The following is a 19,677-nucleotide window of genomic DNA, read 5'->3' on the forward strand; positions in this document are numbered from 1 at the left end:
GTCAACCAGCCCGTCCAACACTTTCCATCATCTCGCAACCACAAAGAACTCAAGATGACTTCACTGCGATAGTACAATCCCCTTCTGCCAGACACTGACCATATCGATCTCCCAACATGGAGCCACACTGCGAAGAAATCGCCCGAGTCAGCTACACCAACTTCGGGCTCTCTCTGTTCGTCCCGCCTGCCTGGTCCTATTTCCCGCCTCCAGCTCTAACCGTCTGTTTTTCCACAGATTTATCCTTGTCGGCATCCTAATATCCTATCTCCCGCAACATATTCGTATTATCCGTCTGCGTTCCTCCTTCGGGTTGTCCCCGTACTTCGTCCTGCTAGGCACCAGCAGCGGTACCTGCGCATTTGCCAATATCCTGGTCCTCCCGAGATCGCGGGCGGATATCGCTTGTTGTCGCGAGGTGGACGAGTTTGCCTGTCTGGCGGGACTGCTGGGTATCGCGCAGGTGGGCGTGCAATGGTGCTGCTTTGGGGTGATGTGAGTACAACCTTCCCTCTCTATGCCGACCCACGGTGACAAGCGGCCGTCCGTAGATGAGGAACGAGAACGCTGACACGAGCATGTTATAGCCTACTTTTGTTCCTCATATTCTTTCCTCGTCGCGAACTCGCCTCTGCACCTCTTGACGACGACATTGCCAATGGTTTCGATTGCGATCCTCCTGAATACTCAGCCACAACAGCAGACATCCCTCCCATCAAAGAAGCTGCCCCCCTCGCCCCATCCTACCGCACCGCTCTCGTCGTCGTCGCAATTTGTGTTTTACACGCCGCAGTCACAGCAATCCTATCGTTCTATTTCATATACGCCGCCCCTCACCTCGCACAGTCATGGGCCAATTTCCTGGGCATACTATCTACCGTCCTCGCGAGCATCCAGTATTTTCCACAAATATATACCACATTCACTCTGAAGAGAGTGGGGAGCCTGAGCATACCGATGATGTGCATTCAGACACCTGGCAGTTTTGTCTGGGCGGGCAGTCTCGCGGCAAGGTTAGGACCTGAAGGCTGGTCGGCGTGGGGTGTTTATTTGGTAACGGGTTGTTTGCAAGGGACTTTGTTGGTGATGGGAAGTTACTTCGAGATCGTGCGGAGGAGAAAGGAGAAGGATGAGTTGAGGGGGCGAATGCACTATAATCCGAATGTGGAGCGCGAAGAGACAACAGCACAGGACGCCTCAGAAGAGACGCCATTGCTTAGATCAGATTGAGCCTTGGAGAATCGTTACTTTATGCATGGCTTTTTGCCCATCCCGGAAATGCTTTATCTTTGCCCTCTGATTTTCGCTCCTTGCTTGAGGGCATTGAGGGAGGTCTCTAGTATCGATCTTTATCATAAACTCGTCCTGGGGACCTGTGAAGGTGATGGTTCTTCGGGAGCATGACGTTTACCGTCCGCCAGGGCTGTCATTTCTTCCAGCTCTTTGTCCGTCATGCCATTGAGAGCGGGCTGGCCGTTTTCAGAAGCGTCTCCTTCGTCGACAACTTCAATTCCATATCTCGAGAAATCGAACTCTTCCAGTGAGGCCAGCATCTCTGCCCATCCGTCCATGATCTCGCCCGGGTAGCCAGGACTGCCCATGAGAGGGATGCCCTCCGTGTGGTCCAGATCGTCCTCTTTGTGTTCGCCCGTCTGTCCTGCGAGAACCTCCTCTTCTCTTCCCAGGTATATTTCGAGTAATCCCGGATGTGGCACCCATACGACGCGCATGCCTGCCCTCCTGCCGGCCTCCACCCCGGGAACGCTGTCCTCAAACACAAGGCACTCCTCCGGCGTGATGGGTCTTTCCCCATTGCCCTCCACCAACAACGTCTCATTAATATTCTGCAATGCCAATAGGTAAATGTCCGGTAGTGGCTTTCCTCTCCCCTTCGGTATGCGATGATCATCGCCCAATATGACATGTCTCTGAGGGAAGAGACTGAACAGGTCTTTCATTCCACTTGTCTTGATCTCGAAATTTTTTGAGTGCGAACTCGTTGCTAGTGCGAGGTGGACCTTCTTATTGCTCGATCTGTCCGGGGAGAAAGATATCGCTTGACTCTTTGTATAAGATTTTTGCAATTTCTTCAGCAATTGCTCCACACCTGGGAGTGGTCTGCACTTTAAAAAGGCCTCTACTTGTAACTCCGCTTGCCTACTCATAAACTCCTCCCTCGAGATCGGGAGCTGGGCCCACTCGTGAAAGATTTTCCCGGCCGAGTGAGAGGGCCGGCCTTGGAGTTGTGCTTTGATTTCCCAGGGAAGATCGGGACGGCCGTTTTCGCGCAGGATGGTGTTGGTGACGATGGTGTAGGCGTCTTCGGAGTCGATGAGAAGGCCATCCATGTCGAAGATGCAGGCGCGAACGGGGTTGAAGCTAATGGGATGTGCTGATTAGTCTCTCATGCAAGGAGTGAAATGCCGGCGAGATACGAGGTACTTACTCTCGGCCTCGCATTGAGGAATTATTCTCCGGCGCCATGTTGGAGGGTGTGAACGAGCAACAACTCTTTGGGAGAAGAGGAAGCAAGGTCTGAACGCAAAGCGCTGACCGGGAAGACACTCTGTAGTGAAAGAGGGGCTCTGCGACGAGGATTTCTACAGACGCGTACCTGCAGTGTCAAGCCGTTGACACCCCTGCACAACCACGTTCTCGCTGCAAGTCCAAGTCTATCTCTTTGATGAGTTGGGGGATCTGGGGGATCGGATCTTGGTGGGGTCATTAACCTCAAATAGCCGAACACGAACAATGACGTCATCTGTGGGGGTCGCAATGCGCAGCCTCGTCCAAGACTGCATTCAGCCTCGCTCTTCCCGCGAGAATTCACGAAACCATCACCACCCTCACGCCCACGCCCACCCCCATCTACCCACGGTAGCGAATATTTAATCAGGACAAAGCATGTCCTTCAAAGCAGACGGACCTAAAGTGCACCCAGAGCGAGTAAAACCTCCTTCTCCTCCAACCGACGCCCATCCGAATCCACCATCATGGTCCCGACGGTCGTCGACCTCGTCCACCACCTCGTTCCATTCTGCCCACTCGGCTCAGCAAGATCGGTTCTCCCCCGGCGAAGAATCCCGCATGCTATCGCTCTCCAATGACCTGAAATCCCACGCAAACACTCTCTTCTCCCGCCAAGAATACATCTCCGCAATCCAGACCTACGACCGCGCGTTGGCAGAACTGCCGCGCTATTTGGATTACGAGATGGCCGTGTTGCAAAGCAACATTGCTGCTTGCCATTTGAAGCTTGATCAGTGGAAGGATGCCGTGGAGAGTTGTGACAGGGGCTTGGAGGGCTTGGAACGGGAATTCCCAACCAGGAAAAAAGAGAAGGTGAAGAAAGGGACAAGGAAGAGCACCAGAACAAAGAAATCGCCTTTGACAGGACAAACCAATGGAAATGGCCAAAATGGGCGGTTGAATTCAGATACCGAGTCAGAAGACGAAATAGCATCGCCACCGCGGTCTACGGCCCAAGGCATATCCGAGACACAAGACGACACAGTCGTCGAACTCCCCTCGGACGAGGAGGACGAATCCGCCGCGCTCAAAAATCTTCAGCTCTCAGACACAAGGAAAGCCGACGTCACTCGAATACGCGTCAAACTTCTACTGCGCCGCGCCCGGGCGAGGACAAATATGTCTTCAGTTTCGTCAACATTAGCGTCCGCCGTCTCCAATCCGTCCTCGACCACCTCCACATCGGGCTCGGCCTGGTCCAGCCTCAGCGCCGCGCTGGAAGACTACAAGACCCTCTCCACCACGCCTCAATATTGGGAGACCTTGCCGGCATCGGACAAGAAGACCGTGCGCGATGCGCTGGTCTTGCTCCCGCCCAGGATCGAAGAGGCCAAGCAGAAAGAAGTTAGCGAGATGATGGGCAAGCTCAAGGACCTGGGCAACGGGATTCTGAAACCGTTTGGGCTCAGCACCGACAATTTCAAAGTGGTCAAGGGCGAGGGCGGGGGATATAGTTTGAGTTTTGACGGCGGAGGAGGAGGAGGAGGAGGAGGAGGAGGAGGAGGGAAGAAAGCTTGAAATGAATGAATGAACGAGAACGAGGGACTCAATCTGACGCACATGAATGAGGTCTATGCTTGCCACATACATAGATATGTAAATGCCAGAGATTTAAGGAAACGTATCGAAGCAAGCAGGCAAGCAAGCAAGCAAGCAGTCCACTGCAAGGCCTACTACCTGCGTATGTGTGTGACGACTGACTACATTCATGTATGCATGTCGAACAATGAAAAATTCTGTGTGACTGATCGAATCCATTTAACATTGAATCGAGCTCCTCCCAAAACTATCTGTCGCGATGGGACTGACTTGGCTGTCCTTCACGATGTATGTATGTATGTATGTATGTATGTATGTCTGGACGCTCGTTGCTATATACCCTGAGCTCTGCACTGCACTGTACGCCACTCAGGCCTGATCAGTATCAGTATCACCATGTCCATGATCATCTTCGTCTTCATCCTCGTCTCCATATTCATCTCCAGCTGTCACCTCCACCGTTGTCCGGGGCATGTATTTGTGCACGTCCGTGTATGGGGAATGTGTGTGTCTGAATGATACATGAGCCTAGGTATCCGATACTAATCGGCCTCTCCCTATGCCAATCCGTTCTTCCGCGCAACTGGGGGGTATCTCTTATCATTGACTCGTCTCTTATCACCGTAATCATGACCATGACCATGACCATGACCATGACCGTACTCTGAAAACGTCTTGCCAGTAAAGGTAAAAGTAGCACGCCTTGACGCCTCGCATGGGCCAATGCTATGCCATACCCTGAACCCCACACCCAACTATCCGAGAAAAATGAAGACGACAAAGAGGAAAGGATGGTTTGTGATCCGTTGTCTTTTGTCCTGTTGTCCATTCTCTTTGTTGTGTAATAGTGGGAATAACTGCAGGGACAAAAGATTATTCCACGTTTGCATGATAATTGCCAACGGTACACTGTCGCGTGGCAGCGAGCGAGGTCGTAAGTGTGCTCCATGTTGCTTCGCCGACATGCCTGTACAGTTGAAAGCTCCTTTTGCGGAGTGTTGTGAAGACAGAAAGAGAGTGTGAGAAAAGAAGTGGGTAGTGTTACTGTGGCTAGACTGATACTGAGACAATGATCACGAGTGTTGAATTGAAAAAGAGATTGTGATTGCGGAGCCCTTCATTCACTCGAATTCGAACTCTCCATCTCCGTCTTCTCCTTCTTCGGACTCAGTAGATCCACCATGGGTCAGTGCTTGTTCTGCTTCTCCTTTTTCGAGGAGTTCAGACATGCTCATGTTCTCCTGGGGTCTCTCTCTAAAGCCGTCGTCATCACCAAATGTGGTTGCTGCATCAGTCAAGCCGCCATTTAAAGCATAGTTGTAACTGGGATCCCACTGTGGTTGCTCACTGGCAGAGTACATAAAACTTTGGTGGGATACCGTAGAAGATGTCCTAGAGGTGTAGTCAGAGTTGAGCCCGTAGCTCTCCTGCACAGGCTGGCCCAGCCAGCTATGAGAGGAGCCCCGCTCGCTCGGAGTCAGTGAATCGGTGTGTTGAGCAGAAGCTCTGGAGGCGGAGCGGGAGCCGGGAGTTGTCTGAGTAGGATGAAATCGAGCATCAGACGGCGTGGCATAGCCTGCTGTGAACATTGGTGAATATGGTTGCATACCATTTCGCTGCATTGGCGATCCCGCCTGCATTGCTCTAGCGAAGCCTGGCGAGACTGACGGACGATGGATATTGCCGAACATTCCTGATGGAGTGCTGCGCCGAGTCGGGCTGTTGTCAAAAAAGGAGCTAGGCCGTGGAAGCGGGCTTGGTTGAAGACTCGGTTGACGACGCGATCGATGCACGGCTGGTGGCGCCATATTCATGGTAGCAGGAGCGGATGCTGGATGCTGGATGGGGATCGAGGGACGTGTCGGAGTGGTGACTGGTTGTTTCGCCGGCCCAGCAGTGACTGACGCACGTTGACTGCGCTGAGGCTCAGGCCGGACAGGGCTGGAGAAATCGCCGTCTTCATCATCATCGGCATCTTCAGTTCTGGCACGCTTGATTTGCCTCTGATCTTGGGCCTCTGCTTCCTTGCCTCGCTTCATGACTCGGGCCTTGAGGCCATTGAGTTTCCGATTCGCTTCAACACGCTCGGCATTGGTCTTTGGGTCATCGACAATTTTCAGCACGTACTTGACGTCGAAGAGGTGCTTGCAGATGGTCTTTGATGTGGCCATAGTCTCGACGATGCTGTTGAACCGCTCCTCGAAAGTCCAATCATTGGTTTTCTTGTACCTGAACTTGCCCGGCTCCCACGCCTCCACAAGATTTGCATCTTTCTTCGACCGCTCGATGCAAGCTTCCAAAATCTCCCAGCAAAGACATTCGACGAGATAGTTGTCGTGAATTTGGGAGCGAAAAGGTCGTTTGATCGCTTCTTGACAAGCGCACTCGTCAGGAATGCTCTTGAACGCCTTAAAGAGGACTTTAACATGGGCTCGAAGTTGATCTGGAGCTTCAGGTATTGTTATGTCCCATCCGCGCTTGTTTGGAAGCAGCATCCGACGGTACATGCGTGACTGAGACACGTTTTCGAAGATGGTGTCTAGGTCCTCTTCATCATCAGTGACCATTAAGTCCGCTGACTTTGGAAGCTCGTCGAGGCGGAGGTTCAGGTATGCAGAGACTCCTCGCTGTGGTAGAGCAATCTGCTGGGCGTCTTGGAGGATGGCGTGGACTTCGGCTTCGGTGCCGAGTCTCCGTTGTACCTCTGGACAACTGTTTGGGTCGTGGTGACCCTGTGTCTGGTGAGAGGTCATTGTGGATGGTGTCAATCTGAATTGTTCAAGGAGGGAAGATCCAGTTTGCAGTTGTGAGTAACAGAGACTTTGAAAAGAGGCAGTCACAAAGCAAGGTCGGTGATGTGCCGGGAGAAAATATTTAAGCTCGCTCATCACTCATGCCAAGGCAGATATTTTTATATGGGAGGGGAAAGGAGGTGGTTCAGGTGACGGTGAGGCAGTAACTTCACCACTGTGTCACTAACTGCCTTGTCACTAACTGCCCTGGCATGTGGGAGGCAGTTGGATAAGGCGCGCGCCTCGTCGACCCGGTCATATCACTGAGACAAAGGTTTCCGCATGTGATGTGAAGCGCATCCTAGCCGATGCCATCCGATGTCTGCCATATTCGGATATTGAGAAGGAGGCGCACCTCAACAAATGCCAGGGCAGACACTGTATCGAATGCGATAGTGTGCACCCAGCCCATAGGTCAACGGGGGCTTGGAGACATGTACTGAACCAGACCTTTTTCTGTAACCTTGATCTTCATTCTGAAACGATGAACTGTTCTTCTTCTCTGGTCCATGGAGCCTTGGAGTGGAAACAATCGAAAGATGCCTTCATCCATCTGAAAGCAAGTCACCTCTTGGAAAGACGGAAGCCCAACCATAGGTGTCATAAATGGTCAGAGTGTCCGGATCCCCAATCAATGTCATTCTCGACCTTGAGTCGGAATCAGTGAGTGAACGGTATTTAGAATGACACTGACTTACTCTTTAGGCTATATTTGGATTGGAATTTCGTCGGAGATTCCACTTGCTGGACCCAAACAAACTTGTTGCTAGGAGGAACCAGACTATTTCGAGGCCTTGAGTTCCTTACATCGAGATCTCAAGGCCATGATGATGATGCATCCGTACAGCGCGCGAAGATGGATATGGTGAATTGGCGAAAAACAGGTATGACTTGTGAACGTGATAACTGAGAAAGTGAAAGATGAAAATAAATGCATGGACCAACATCAGAAGGCTTGTCACAACATCGACGACTAAGCGAGAGACCAGTGGAGGCAGAACTGGGAAGTGCGATCGGCGGAGATGGGTACGGTGAAGCTCTGTGTCAGGAACGATGGAAAAGTCAGAGGAGCGACATAATGAGCTTGGTTGGGGCGCTGTCTGGGAGCAGCTCATCGACCGTCCCTCTTCTCTCGACAAGAGATAATCGAGTAGAGGGAGAGGCAGGCGTCAGTCCAGTGCACAGCCAAAAGCACAATGCAATCAGAGGAGAAAATCAATGCACCAGAGCAAAGGGTGGAATGAAATGCGGCTTCTTTAGTGAAAAGGAAACGTGGAACAAGAGCAAACACGGTAGAGACTAGGGATTCGTAATGCATCAAGCCACGAGCCTTGGGAGCCTTAACTGTATACTTCTCCCCGGATTCAACTGTTCAGGTATTCAAAGTAACGATATACCTCCAGTCGAAGCATTCACACAAAGAGAGAACGTGTGGAGGCAGGAGGAAGGAGGTCAGAGTAAAGCCAGCCACCCTTTGTTACACTAGTCCTGGGATGGGATAGCGTATCACAATGATCCACTCCCTGTATCTCACATCCGAGGTTTCTTTGGTATCATTTTAATAATCCACAACTCACCAAGGCCTAGACTCTAAAGTATTATAGATCTATTGATCTGGTAAAACCATCGCACAAGTCCGTTTTGCCGAGATATCCCAGAGGGAGGTCGAAAAAGCAGGCAAATCGTGGGATAGTGTAGCGGACACAAACTGAACAATATCTCTAGGAGCATTGCTGTGCATTGTTCGCCGACGGCAGCATATCATACTTCCCAGATCTTCAAGCTGGAATCCGGTATTAAATCTTCCGTCTGGGACCCTTCATGTTCAGCAGCGAGATGCCGTTGACCAGACGAAGTAGCAAGTACGCCTCCACTATGATGAACGACTACACTCGAGATAGCGTCTTTGGGAGATGTGAGTATACGGTCTGAAGTGAGCGAAAAGTAGGTGCGGCTCACCATCGTGTCCCTGAAACTCGAAATTATATGAAACAGAGCCTTCTTTTTCGTAAGGATCTTTCCACATCCTGAAGAGCCCGTCGAGCCCACCTGCCCAGACTTCATGGCCCCCTTGATCACCAGTGCCAACAAGGTCAATACCTAACCGCTGATTGGTCATCGCAGCTCGGCCCTCCAGCCATGCCATCAACTGACCTGTTTTGCGGATATCATAGAGCATAATACCGTTGCTTTTCCTCTCAGCAATGTAGAGATATCTGCCGCATGGACTCCAGAGCAACTGTGTTATTCCTCCTCCGCCAATTTGCAAATCAGCACTTGTCCCTTTGACGGAGAAGACCCCGACGCAGTTTCCTTGGCCCAGGGAGTCGTACAGACCAACATAGCGGGTATAAGTCCCTGCAGCCAAAATGCCACTTGAGGGTTCAAGGCTGAGCGCGGAGACAATCCCTCGCATATTGACAGCGCCACTATACTCAGTCGTATTTCTCCATTTTGGGCCAGTGGGAATGGAAGAAATCGGAGCCTCCCCCGGTCGGGACACGTCAAAGGTTGAGATGAGGGATTCTGAACCGGCAATGATGCGATCACCTTGATTGCTGAAAAGCAAGGAATGGGGGCTGATGAACTCCTCAGTCATGGGATTGACTAGCGGATAAGATGCCCCAAGATGGCCGGTCAGGGCTGAGTTCAGTCGGATCGGGTGATCTCTCATGGACGATAAGATCAACGTGGTGGACGGATCTTGAAGATTGAAAAACGGGTACCCGACCACAGCTCTGACAGATTCTCCGGCCTGTATGCTGCAATATGCAGAAAGTGTTCGTGGCCCGGGTGCCTCTTCAAGGAGATCTACTGGACTGCATGCTAGTTAGTGGGCTGGATGATGTGATGGCGATATTAACCCACACAACAAAGGTATCAACGGAATTGTCTGACTGACTGGCAATTAGACAAGTTCCGTCTGCGCTCCTGTCATCGTCAGGGGAGGATTTTGATACGTTTGGCCCTTGTACAGACCATTGAACACTCTTAAAGTATCTCTTTGAGGCAGCAAGTTGTGAGACTCCCGAGCCAACTTCGGCGGGAGTTTGTGACGTGGTAGCCACACATTTTGGGAGCAACATTGTCTTAACCCGATACTTCTCCTGGCTTTGCACCTAAATAATTTGGTAGAAAAAAGGTATTCATGGTGACCCTATTTATTCATGAATGTACCAGAGTCGGTCGAAAGAGACAGTCAGGTGTCGATTCACATTTCCAGGATTAAGCTTGGGCAGGTTTGAAAGGATGAATGAGGCTGCCAGAACGAGTTCTCGCTGGGAAACAAAGCCGGCAATGCTCCACCGTACGCTACCATTCGCTCGCACGGCGAAGCACAGGACAAAAGCAACAATTCTCTGTCACGCATCGCGTGTTTCCGCTTGCAAAGTCCTCTGAAAAAGGACATCTCTCATCCTACACACTTCCTATTGGCGTACTCAACCACTTAGCAGTCAGCATGTCGCTCTTCGGTGCTTCAGCATCAAAGCCGACCTTGAGTCTGGGAGCTAGCACCGCGGCGCCGGCGCCCTTAAGCTTGTAAGTCCCCCCAGTGCAATGTTCTCAAAGTTTCTTCCCCAAGTCCTAAGAGATTCTACACAGTGGCCAAACTACGACTGCTCAGCCGCCGGCGAACCCCTCCACAACAGGCGCATCCTCTCAACCACAAATAGATATTGCTCATCTCCGTTCCACCACAAAATTTGACCAGCTTACTCCCGACCTGCAAAAAGAAATCGAAGCGGTCGACACTCTCATCCTCAATCAGATCAAACTAGCATCAGAAGTAGCAGATCTTCTTCCGACCGTCGTCCGCGCCGGAGAGACACTACCTAATAGTGTAGACTTTGTGACCCAAAAACTGGACGAGGTGGAAGCCGGACTAGGCAACGATGCGGAAGCCATTGTCACGGCGAGGGATGGTGGTGTAAAAAAGAACGAATTGGAAGCCAAATGCGTTTTCAGGGCCATTGATCGATTGAAAATGCCCAGGCAATATCAACAGGTTGCTCATGCCCAGAACCAAAACTTAAACGGCAGCGGTATCTACGGCGGAACAGCGCTAAGTGGATGGTGGAATAATCCTCAGGCGTTGAGGGGGAGCGTCCGGGGCGGGCATGCTCAAGGAGACAAAATCCGACTCCCAGGCGAAGAGGTGGAAGAAACACAAGGCCCGAAGAGCTTGATTGAACTGTTCAACACGAGGGCCGATGAAATGCAAGACATGATCCAAGGCAACCGACGACTTTTGAGTGAGATTGAGGATTTCGTCCAAGGCTTGGAAGGAAAAGTCGCTGGCAAGGAGAGAGAGTTGAATGATCGACTCAACTACGGTGATCGGAACGGTTGGGCTGTCAGCGAAAAAGACCATCAGATGCAACAGCTTCGCTACGTATTTGGTGAGGTGCAGAGGAGTCTTTACGACGTGGCCGACAAGGTTGGAGCTGCAAGAGATGAAGTCGCACGGTTGACAATTGGGAGATGATCAGAAGCCATTATTGGGAACACTCCACTTAGCTTGAGATAAAGCTCGACGAGAACGAGAAGCAGCACCAAATTCATCGTTGAAAGGACAGCCTAGGAGGCTCAGGCATAGGCGGACTATGATTCTGCAGGCTGCTGCTGTGGTTTGCAGTGTCTCATCTGCGCCCTGACGACCCGACGACCCGCGCATCTCCAGCATCCCTCTCAGCAAGACTGATCCATGTTTCAGAATCTGGTCATGAGCTTCAACAGGTCCGGTGTCGGCATCCTTCACTGATAGGAGCTTACCATCGCGTGCCTGGGAATGTGGGGAGGCGATTGGATCAGCAGTCCTAGAAAGGAGTCAGCATGGTGCATGAAACGGATGGACCCAAGGCTGATTCTCGGCTTTCAAGAGAGACATGATGAATACACGATTTAAAACGGCCATAGAAGACTCGAGGGACGACTCTTTGGATACTCCTTCATCTTGGATTTCTCGTCTCTTTGCAGTGGCTGAGTCGACCGAGTCGGCGCCAACTTGCGTGAAGCTCATCAACATCTACTCGACAGCGGAACAGAGCACATGCTGACTTGCCCCAAAGCTCTTCTAGCCAGGGGCACCAGGGGCGTTTTGAATAAGCTCAAGGTCGCGGCGTCATGATCCGCTCCATTCATGTTTTGATGGTGGTTGTCGGTGGATATTGATGACTTCATTGAAGGATGAGATTGTGATGTCATGCCTGAGCAAGTGGCATCTGCTCAACCCGAGCACAATTCTTTAAAAATTGATTCCTACAAGGGTGTCTTTGCCTGTCGATTCTCCATCACGTTTACCCTGAAAGAAGACGACTCTGTTGCGTGAAGGAGTGTGTCTCAGGCTCTTTTACAGTACTTAAACCCTTGCGTTGAAACTACATCACCCATACCCCTAGAAGCATTGAAGTCCAAACTCAACCAACCGTTTCTTTTCTTCCAGAACTTCATACCTTCCACTCACAAGAGAACCAGTTGTGAAAATGTCCGGTAACTCCAACGTCGGCTCCCGCCACATCTACGAGGCCGGTGACCAACGGGTGCCGCCGGATTCGCAGAAGGGAGGCGAACAAGCATATGGAGAAGGACAGAAGAATTCTCATCTCGCAAACGATTCGAGTACGTATATTTCCTACTTTGTTACTTTTGGAATTTGCCTTTTGCATTTATTCTGTGCTTCTTTCGGTTTTTTTGTCTGATGGGAGAGGGAAAGGCCCGGAAGAGGAAGGGCTGGCCGTGACCACTACACGAAGGGCAATTAAAGGACCAGAATCAAGATCAAGTGACAGGAATACAACATGTGAAAGGACAGAAGACTAGAAGACTAGAAGGGAGATGGCAGGACGCCGGCGTCTTCGTTTCCTTCCTTTTCGCTCCTTGCATTCTTCTCCCCCCCCTTTACCCAAGAAAATACCCCCTCTCCCCTAAACAATGCCACATCCCACCAGACAGCCACATACTAAAACAACACCCCTTCTCACCTTCAGAAGACAACCGCACAATCGCCAATCGACTGGCCGCATCAGGCCCGCAGAACACACAGTCCAATGCCTCGGACAACTCCAGTTCCGGCAAGCCCAAGAGCGCCGAGACCCGGGCCGGTGAGGTCGACCCGACGGCGCCGGCGAAGATGCACGGCAACGAACCCAGTCGCGGTGCGCAGGTGGACAAGGAGCTGCACGACGAGGAGGCGGCCATTTTGGCGAAGAAGGACGCCGCAAAAGGTGGGAGCAAGAGAGGCGGCACGGGTGACGTAGCCGGGATGAAGATGTGAGCAAGCATTTCCTGCCAAATCCTAAGTAGCACAAGTAAGAAAAGGACACAATAAATACAAGCGCTGTACAATATGAAAATCGTTTGAACAACACAGTCAGCAATGGAAGGCGCCTAATCGTACCCAATTGTCTAAGCCTAAGTAGTTATCTAGTTTGCCGGGATGGTTTTCCGGCTTACCTGCTGGGAGCGGGGACAAGGCTGGAACAAGGCTGGAGCAATGGACCCCTTTGCCCATTTCTTGCCCCTTCCAGACTTCCACCCTTTGATTTCTCGATCTATTAAAGCCTGATATATCCTTTTCAACACAGACAAGGCTCTGCTGTCGTCCGTGCGGCGCATTTCCTCCAGCCTAAGCACCCAGTGTCCGTTGACAAAACCAGGCCCCAACGGCTCAACCTGACGGCAATACCGGTCTTGCCTTGAGTTGAAGAAGGGGAGGAATCCACCCCATTGATGGATGTAGAGAATTCACCACGAATACCGCCGCCGAAAGACTGCGGACAATGTCAAGACAATGACTTGTACCATAGCCCAGCTCTTAGTGACCTCATGTTCCTGCAAGTCAAAAAAAAAAAAAGGGAAAAAGAAAAAAAGAAAAAACCCCGGTTCCATTAACAAAGCCTCATAGGCGAACTAAACATCTCAAGAGAATTAAAGTGGCCAACTAAAAGACAATTACTCCACCATCCTTCTATGACTCTCTCCAATGAACCAGGTGCCACGTCACCCCAGGAGCCTTACGGTCTTGCGACCTCGAACAGATCCAATTACAACAAAAGAAAACCTTGCCCCGTCTTGGCTGTCGCTAGTGTCTCCTGAGGACCAGTACCAGGTATCCGAGGATCCGATAAACTGCAATGATTGCAATGATGATTCCAATCCACTGCTTTTCGTCATTGAGCGCGATGCTGAGGGTCTTCAGGACCGACGGTCCATCGATCTTGCCCTCGGCGTTCAGGGGGCCGGGATAGTTGCATTGGTATTGCCCGTCCACGCTGTTGCAGGTGAAGACCTCGTGCTTGAACTCGTTCACCATCATGCCCTGGAAGACGTATGCTTGGTAGTCGATGTAGTGGAAGACGTATTTCCAGAACGGGTTCAAGATGTTCATGGGCACGAGGAACCCGTTCACGCACATCCACAGGCCGTTGGCGAATGCGGTGACGGCCAGTGAGATCACGAAGACCGGGAACATTGCAGACACCAATACGACCAGCGATTCTGCGGCCACCAGGTCCAGGAAAAGCCACATGGTGTACATCATGAACGCGCCGCCGTTGTTCCGGAAGTTGCTCAGCCAGTATGCGACGATGGAGAAGAGGACGGCGATGGCGAAGAGGAAAGGCAGGCCGATGACGAAGTTTGCGACCATGAACGCGAGCGGCCCGACTAGGCCGTTGGCGCGTTCTTTGGTGAAAGTGGCGAGATCTTCCAGGAATGCGGGGACGTAGGCCACGGCCATGAACGACATGAAAGCCGATCCGAAGAAGATGGCGTTGATAAACGGCTGGATATAATCCTGGGTCGACTTGAGTCGCAGAAAGACCGTGCCCATGAGAACGGCCAGGCCCAGGTACATGATGACACGGATTTCGTATACCACTATGTCCCGGTAGGCTTTGACCCAAGAGCGCTGGAGGAGAACCCAGGGCACCATCCAGCGACTGGGCTCGAGGATCTTGACTTTTGTGAGATCCGGTACGCCGCTTCTCTCGGATGAAAACACATTGGCGTCGATCTGCTGAATGAGCTTTTGATCCCCCGCGCCTACGGACCAAGACTCTGTAATGTGTTTGATGCGATCAAAGACGTCGTCTCCTTCCTTGGCGAGATCTGCGTTGATCAGGTCGAGATAGAACTCGGCAGGGTTCGTCTCGAATGGCATCGGAAGGCCAATGTCTTTGAAGTAGGGGAGAGCTTCCGGTAGATCGCCAAAATAGCACGTCTTGCCATATGACAACAAGCACAGTTTGTCAAAGAGCTTGAAAACCGAGGTGGACGGTTGATGGATGGAAGCAATAACAATCAGCTAGCAAGAGATTTTAGAAATTGATCACATCTAAGCTCTGATGTCCTTTGAAACGTACCTTGTTCTTCTTTGCGATGGACCTGATGAAGCTCACCACTTCGAAGCTAAGTGTCGAGTCCAGGCCACTGGTTGGCTCGTCCAGGAACAGTATTTTGGGTTCTGTGATGAGTCTGCTTGCGACACCAAGTCGTTTCTTTTGTCCGCCGCTGAGACCCTTCTTGATCGGAGTGCCCACGATGGTGTGAGCCTGTGCCTGTAGACCAAAACTAGCGATCAGGTCGTCAATTCGCTGCATTCTTTCTCTCTTGGAAACCGAACTATGGTTGGTGACAAGTTAGTGAGAGCGGCAAAATCAAAATTCATCACAGGGCGGTACGTACTTGGGCAAGGCCAGTCCTGCCGCAAACTTCATAGTCTCACGAACCGTCAAGCTGCCAATGAGAGCGTCTTCTTGCTCTACATAGCTCGACAGTTGCCGGATTTTCTTCCAATCCATTTTCTGACCGTTGGCCATGACATCTCCTGTTGTCTTTGCCCCTGCAGCAGCTTGTCGATGTGCAATTGCGTTGAGTAAAGTTGTTTTGCCGGACCCGCTTGGGCCCATGATGGCCAGCATCTCACCGGCCTCGACGAAGCCATGAGAATCGGTAAGGATGCGGAGTGGCTTCTTTGTCGCGCGGTCTTTGACGTTGACATTCAGGTTCTTCCAAGAGAAATGCAGCACAACATCGTTGATGAGATGGGAAGTGCGAACACGATTCAACTCGGCGTCGGAAGCGTCGAGGGGTTTCTCCATTGTTGGACTCTGGGTTTCATCCATTTTGTTGTCGATTCACGGAAGACGACTTGACGATGTGTCAACTTTGTGCTGAGACGCTCCCAGAAGGGTGACAGGTATAAAGGAATGAATTTAAACTTGAATCATGTACACGTAGAGGTTTGCCTCCTTCCGGGGGCTTGGGTGGTTCGGGGATCAGACATGAAATCATGATATTCTACATGAATACGAATAAGGCTTTAGCCCTCACACCATCGGGCTCCAGCTTTTCTAATTCGATAATTAGTAATTAATCAGGAAAACAGGGTCACCAGCATTGAAGTTGGGGCTTTGAAAGATCCAGATCTTCGGTGACCTCGACATTGGACCATTTCGAGTAAGGGGCGAAGAGTGCATCTTTTGTTTAAACCCCGAGCGTGGCACAATCCAAAGCCAGACATGCAGGCACGGCGACGTCAGCATAAAGAGCTGAGCTTTGTTTTGATGTTGTGGAACTGATTCTTTACCTTTGGTCGAAAATCATCTTTCTTCATTTGTATTAACCTGGTTGGTTTCTTTTACGAAGAGAATGGGCCAAACCGAAGAGAAAAAAGGCCAGCGCGTTCGTCACGCTTGTCAGTCTTGCAGAGTCAGAAAGGCAAAGGTGGGTACACTCCGACATGCAGAAATTGGGCTTCAGAGTTCATTGAACAGTGCGATGGTAGAACTCCCTGCGCCCAATGCCAACGAACTGAGGCCATCTGTACGTTTCGGACCAGGCCGATTACAAAGACTACTTACCCTCCCGGGTATGTTTTAGGGTGCTCGGTTTCCGTTTCTCAGTTTTGAAGCATGCTGACCATTGTCACAAACACCCACAGATATCTCGACATGATCACAGAAGAGAATCGTTTACTGAAAGCCGGCCTTCGCACCATGTTCCACAAGCTGCCATGGAAGAGTGACCTTGAGCGCGAGCAAATGTCTAAATTTGCGGATGGCATGACTTCGAATGACATGCTCCGTTATCTAGGCATTCTGGACTCTGCGAATGAAGCGCCTCCTCCCATTTGCAGCGAATCAGTCCCCGTCGACAACAACAGCAACGTCTTTCTGACCACGGCTGAAGGACAAGGGAGACAGAGTCCACAGCGACGAGATTTTCAGACGACCAGCTTTTCGGGCACACCATATTCGAATGATGGCTCACAGTGTCTTACCCTGACCAGTGATGAGGTGGATGAGCCACTTTTCGATCTTTACCGCCAGATAATTTTCGATGCAGAATCCGGAGTGCAGCAAGGGTCAGATTGGGACTATTATTTTGCTCCACTTTCTTAATGATGGTTATGGGGGGGGGGGGCGGGATCCGTACGCCGTGAGGTCCGCAAAGAGAATCGGGCTTCACTTTTGAGGGTCTTCTGAAAACGTAGTCTTATGGTGACGCTCTCGATCTTGCCGTTGTCGGACTAGTTGCAGATTCTTGGGTTTGCCGGTGGCGTGATAGCCAAACTTGGTCGGGGTCTTCGGGGACATGTGATTGTCAAGCCACCAAATTGACCAATATTCAGTCCCCGTTATGTTTTTGCTCCTACCAAGTACTTGGACTTGTACTTGTACTTGTAGGCGAAAGAATGAGGTCAACGCGATATTGCGCTACAGGATGATATACTTGGGAGGGTCCGGGAATACTTGTGCTATTACCAAGGAGGTCGATTGACTGATTGATTGAGGAAATCGAGGAGGTGGAATGACAGCGAGGCAATTACTGGGTAACTCGGCACCGCCAAGACATTTTCTTCCTAGCTCAATTAGGCTAGGATCAACCTTCCAACACGCGATTGTAAAGTGACAAAAAAAAAAAAAACTCAAGATATCTTCCCTCCCCAGACTGAGCAACAGCGAGAGGAAAGGGTTCAGCGAGATATACAATGGTGCGACGCGATGTTGATTTGCTCCCGCAAGTCATTTCCCCAGAAGTTACTCAGATTCGCCAATTCCTAGCGAAAGCTTCATCCTTCACGCCTTAATGGCTTGATGAGAATATTCTCCCTAAAAGCAGCACTCTAGCTTCCTCGTTATTTCTTGGTAGGGCTGCCCATGGCACGTTTCAGCTTCTTTGCTGCTTTGAATACTGGTCGTTAACGTGGAACGATATTAATCTTTTGCATCTCTCGAGGATTTAATCCTCTCCTTGCGGCTCTTTGCCGTACCTGTCAGGTGGCAGCACCGACTACGGGACTTTGTCCCTCTTCGATGCTTCCTCAACTATACTGGTTCTGTATGGATGAAAGGTATCAAGTGCTGCCTCTGGATCCTTTTGCGTAAGGCCGCATGTGTCTGCAATTACTTTGATCAGCTCTTGTTTGTGCATGCAGATGGCCACCTTCTCGATGGTGCCAAATCAGGTGGAAAAGCGAAGCCATGGTGTGTCGTGAGAAGCAGTGATAAGTATGGCTTTCGTAATGAGAATGTTTTTCTACCCCATCTTCATATCAGCAACCGCCTGGAGTTGACAAGAGGGTCCATACCCAGCATCATCCAACAGAATCGATCAAAATTGTCCAATTATGGTTGTGCTTAATATCTTGCTTGCTTTTAATTTTGGGGGAAAATTCTTATTTTTTGAGAGTAACAAGTAGGTTTGCGGCTTTTTTGCGAATTCGTACGCTTTTTGGAAGATCAGAAGACAAACGACATGCTCGCTGTCTTGAAGTTGAGAATTGCTTTCCAATCAGACCACTTCTGGTCAGCCAACGATACAAGTGCTTGTACATGCTTTGGGTGTGAAATGATCTAACCTGAGTACCAGTACTACATGCTAGCGAAAGCGAACGCCGGCATGACAAGATGAAACTACTCCGTTTCAAGACCACATTCGCGAATACAATTCCACTACATTCCTGGTTTCTTTGCATGTCAAAGGATAGAAGGACTGGCTGTAGCTCCAAAAGTCCTTGACCCTACAAGAAGTCTTCTAGAATACCTGGGATGTAGCTGCCGAAGCCTACAGAGAGCCGTGTTGAACCGTGGCGCAGGCGAATGAGTCCCGATCTTCGCATCAGTTTACTGTTCAAGGAGTGGTTAGTGAAGCTCCGCCAAAGGCTCGACAGAAGCTTCAGGCGAAAATAACCTTCAATCTGCAACAGTTCCAAAAACCCTATAGGCACGGATACGATGTAATTATCTTGGACGAAGAATGCTCCGAAAGAACCCCATCCCCTTCCGAGAGCCAACAGTACCTTGCGACGGGGCCGACTGTATTCGATCTCTTTGTCTCGCGTCTTGTATTTTAGAATATATTGGATAGCAATATCATCATCGGAACCCCCTCCTGACCCTTTTGAAAACCCTTACCATCCTTCATTGATAAAGCCTTGGCACCCAGCCTTCCCAGAATGCGTAACAGATCAGTGCTAGTAAGCTTAGTTATAACGAAATTATCCCCTTGGCGTGTTTATATTAGAAGACTGAAGGATAGTGTCGCTCAAGAAAGTCGTGCCTTTGTCACCGATGGCGATGACCGAGGAGACCTACAGTAGATCCAGATCCGATCTGATACAACCCACTATTTTTCGCCCTGACTGTTGACATGTAATGTGAAAATGTTCATGTTGAAGAATGTCTGACGATTCCTTGGGAGTTCGGCGCCTTCAGAAATGGTCATAATGATCGCTCCCAGCAGTGTATGATGGTGGACCAACACGATCCCCAAAGCTTGTGGGTGGCGTCTGCACAACAAGTACTTCCAATTC

General features: G+C 50.6%; 8 protein-coding genes across 8 annotated transcripts; 4 read left to right on the forward strand and 4 right to left on the reverse strand.

Annotated features, from left to right (window-relative positions):
- Positions 1-116: 116 nt before the first annotated feature.
- Positions 117-1,230, forward strand: A1O5_08514 (uncharacterized protein; the record flags this gene model as incomplete). Its single annotated transcript, XM_007749096.1, has 3 exons — positions 117-175; positions 238-495; positions 588-1,230. 3 exons carry the CDS (start codon positions 117-119, stop codon positions 1,228-1,230), a joined length of 960 nt encoding a protein of 319 aa, XP_007747286.1.
- Positions 1,231-1,352: 122 nt separating this feature from the next.
- A1O5_08515 (uncharacterized protein) lies at positions 1,353-2,484 on the reverse strand (the record flags this gene model as incomplete). The annotated part of the gene is made up of 2 exons (XM_007749097.1): positions 1,353-2,379; positions 2,447-2,484. 2 exons carry the CDS (start codon positions 2,482-2,484, stop codon positions 1,353-1,355), a joined length of 1,065 nt encoding a protein of 354 aa, XP_007747287.1.
- Positions 2,485-2,904: 420 nt separating this feature from the next.
- A1O5_08516 (uncharacterized protein) lies at positions 2,905-4,047 on the forward strand (the record flags this gene model as incomplete). Its single annotated transcript, XM_007749098.1, has 1 exon — positions 2,905-4,047. The coding sequence occupies one exon, from the start codon at positions 2,905-2,907 to the stop codon at positions 4,045-4,047; it is 1,143 nt and encodes a 380-aa protein (XP_007747288.1).
- Positions 4,048-5,189: 1,142 nt separating this feature from the next.
- Positions 5,190-6,821, reverse strand: A1O5_08517 (uncharacterized protein; the record flags this gene model as incomplete). Its single annotated transcript, XM_007749099.1, has 1 exon — positions 5,190-6,821. One exon carries the CDS (start codon positions 6,819-6,821, stop codon positions 5,190-5,192), a length of 1,632 nt encoding a protein of 543 aa, XP_007747289.1.
- A 1,800-nt stretch (positions 6,822-8,621) lies between these two features.
- On the reverse strand, positions 8,622-9,946 carry A1O5_08518 (uncharacterized protein; the record flags this gene model as incomplete). The annotated part of the gene is made up of 4 exons (XM_007749100.1): positions 8,622-8,764; positions 8,820-9,679; positions 9,729-9,791; positions 9,840-9,946. The coding sequence occupies 4 exons, from the start codon at positions 9,944-9,946 to the stop codon at positions 8,622-8,624; spliced, it is 1,173 nt and encodes a 390-aa protein (XP_007747290.1).
- A 374-nt stretch (positions 9,947-10,320) lies between these two features.
- On the forward strand, positions 10,321-11,346 carry A1O5_08519 (uncharacterized protein; the record flags this gene model as incomplete). Its single annotated transcript, XM_007749101.1, has 2 exons — positions 10,321-10,400; positions 10,464-11,346. The coding sequence occupies 2 exons, from the start codon at positions 10,321-10,323 to the stop codon at positions 11,344-11,346; spliced, it is 963 nt and encodes a 320-aa protein (XP_007747291.1).
- A 997-nt stretch (positions 11,347-12,343) lies between these two features.
- Positions 12,344-13,134, forward strand: A1O5_08520 (uncharacterized protein; the record flags this gene model as incomplete). The annotated part of the gene is made up of 2 exons (XM_007749102.1): positions 12,344-12,479; positions 12,809-13,134. 2 exons carry the CDS (start codon positions 12,344-12,346, stop codon positions 13,132-13,134), a joined length of 462 nt encoding a protein of 153 aa, XP_007747292.1.
- Positions 13,135-13,941: 807 nt separating this feature from the next.
- On the reverse strand, positions 13,942-15,985 carry A1O5_08521 (uncharacterized protein; the record flags this gene model as incomplete). The annotated part of the gene is made up of 3 exons (XM_007749103.1): positions 13,942-15,165; positions 15,224-15,482; positions 15,546-15,985. The coding sequence occupies 3 exons, from the start codon at positions 15,983-15,985 to the stop codon at positions 13,942-13,944; spliced, it is 1,923 nt and encodes a 640-aa protein (XP_007747293.1).
- Positions 15,986-19,677: the final 3,692 nt, after the last annotated feature.

Source organism: Cladophialophora psammophila (assembly GCF_000585535.1).
Source record: "Cladophialophora psammophila CBS 110553 chromosome Unknown aczJe-supercont1.13, whole genome shotgun sequence".
In the NCBI taxonomy this organism is placed as follows: Eukaryota; Fungi; Ascomycota; class Eurotiomycetes; order Chaetothyriales; family Herpotrichiellaceae; genus Cladophialophora; species Cladophialophora psammophila.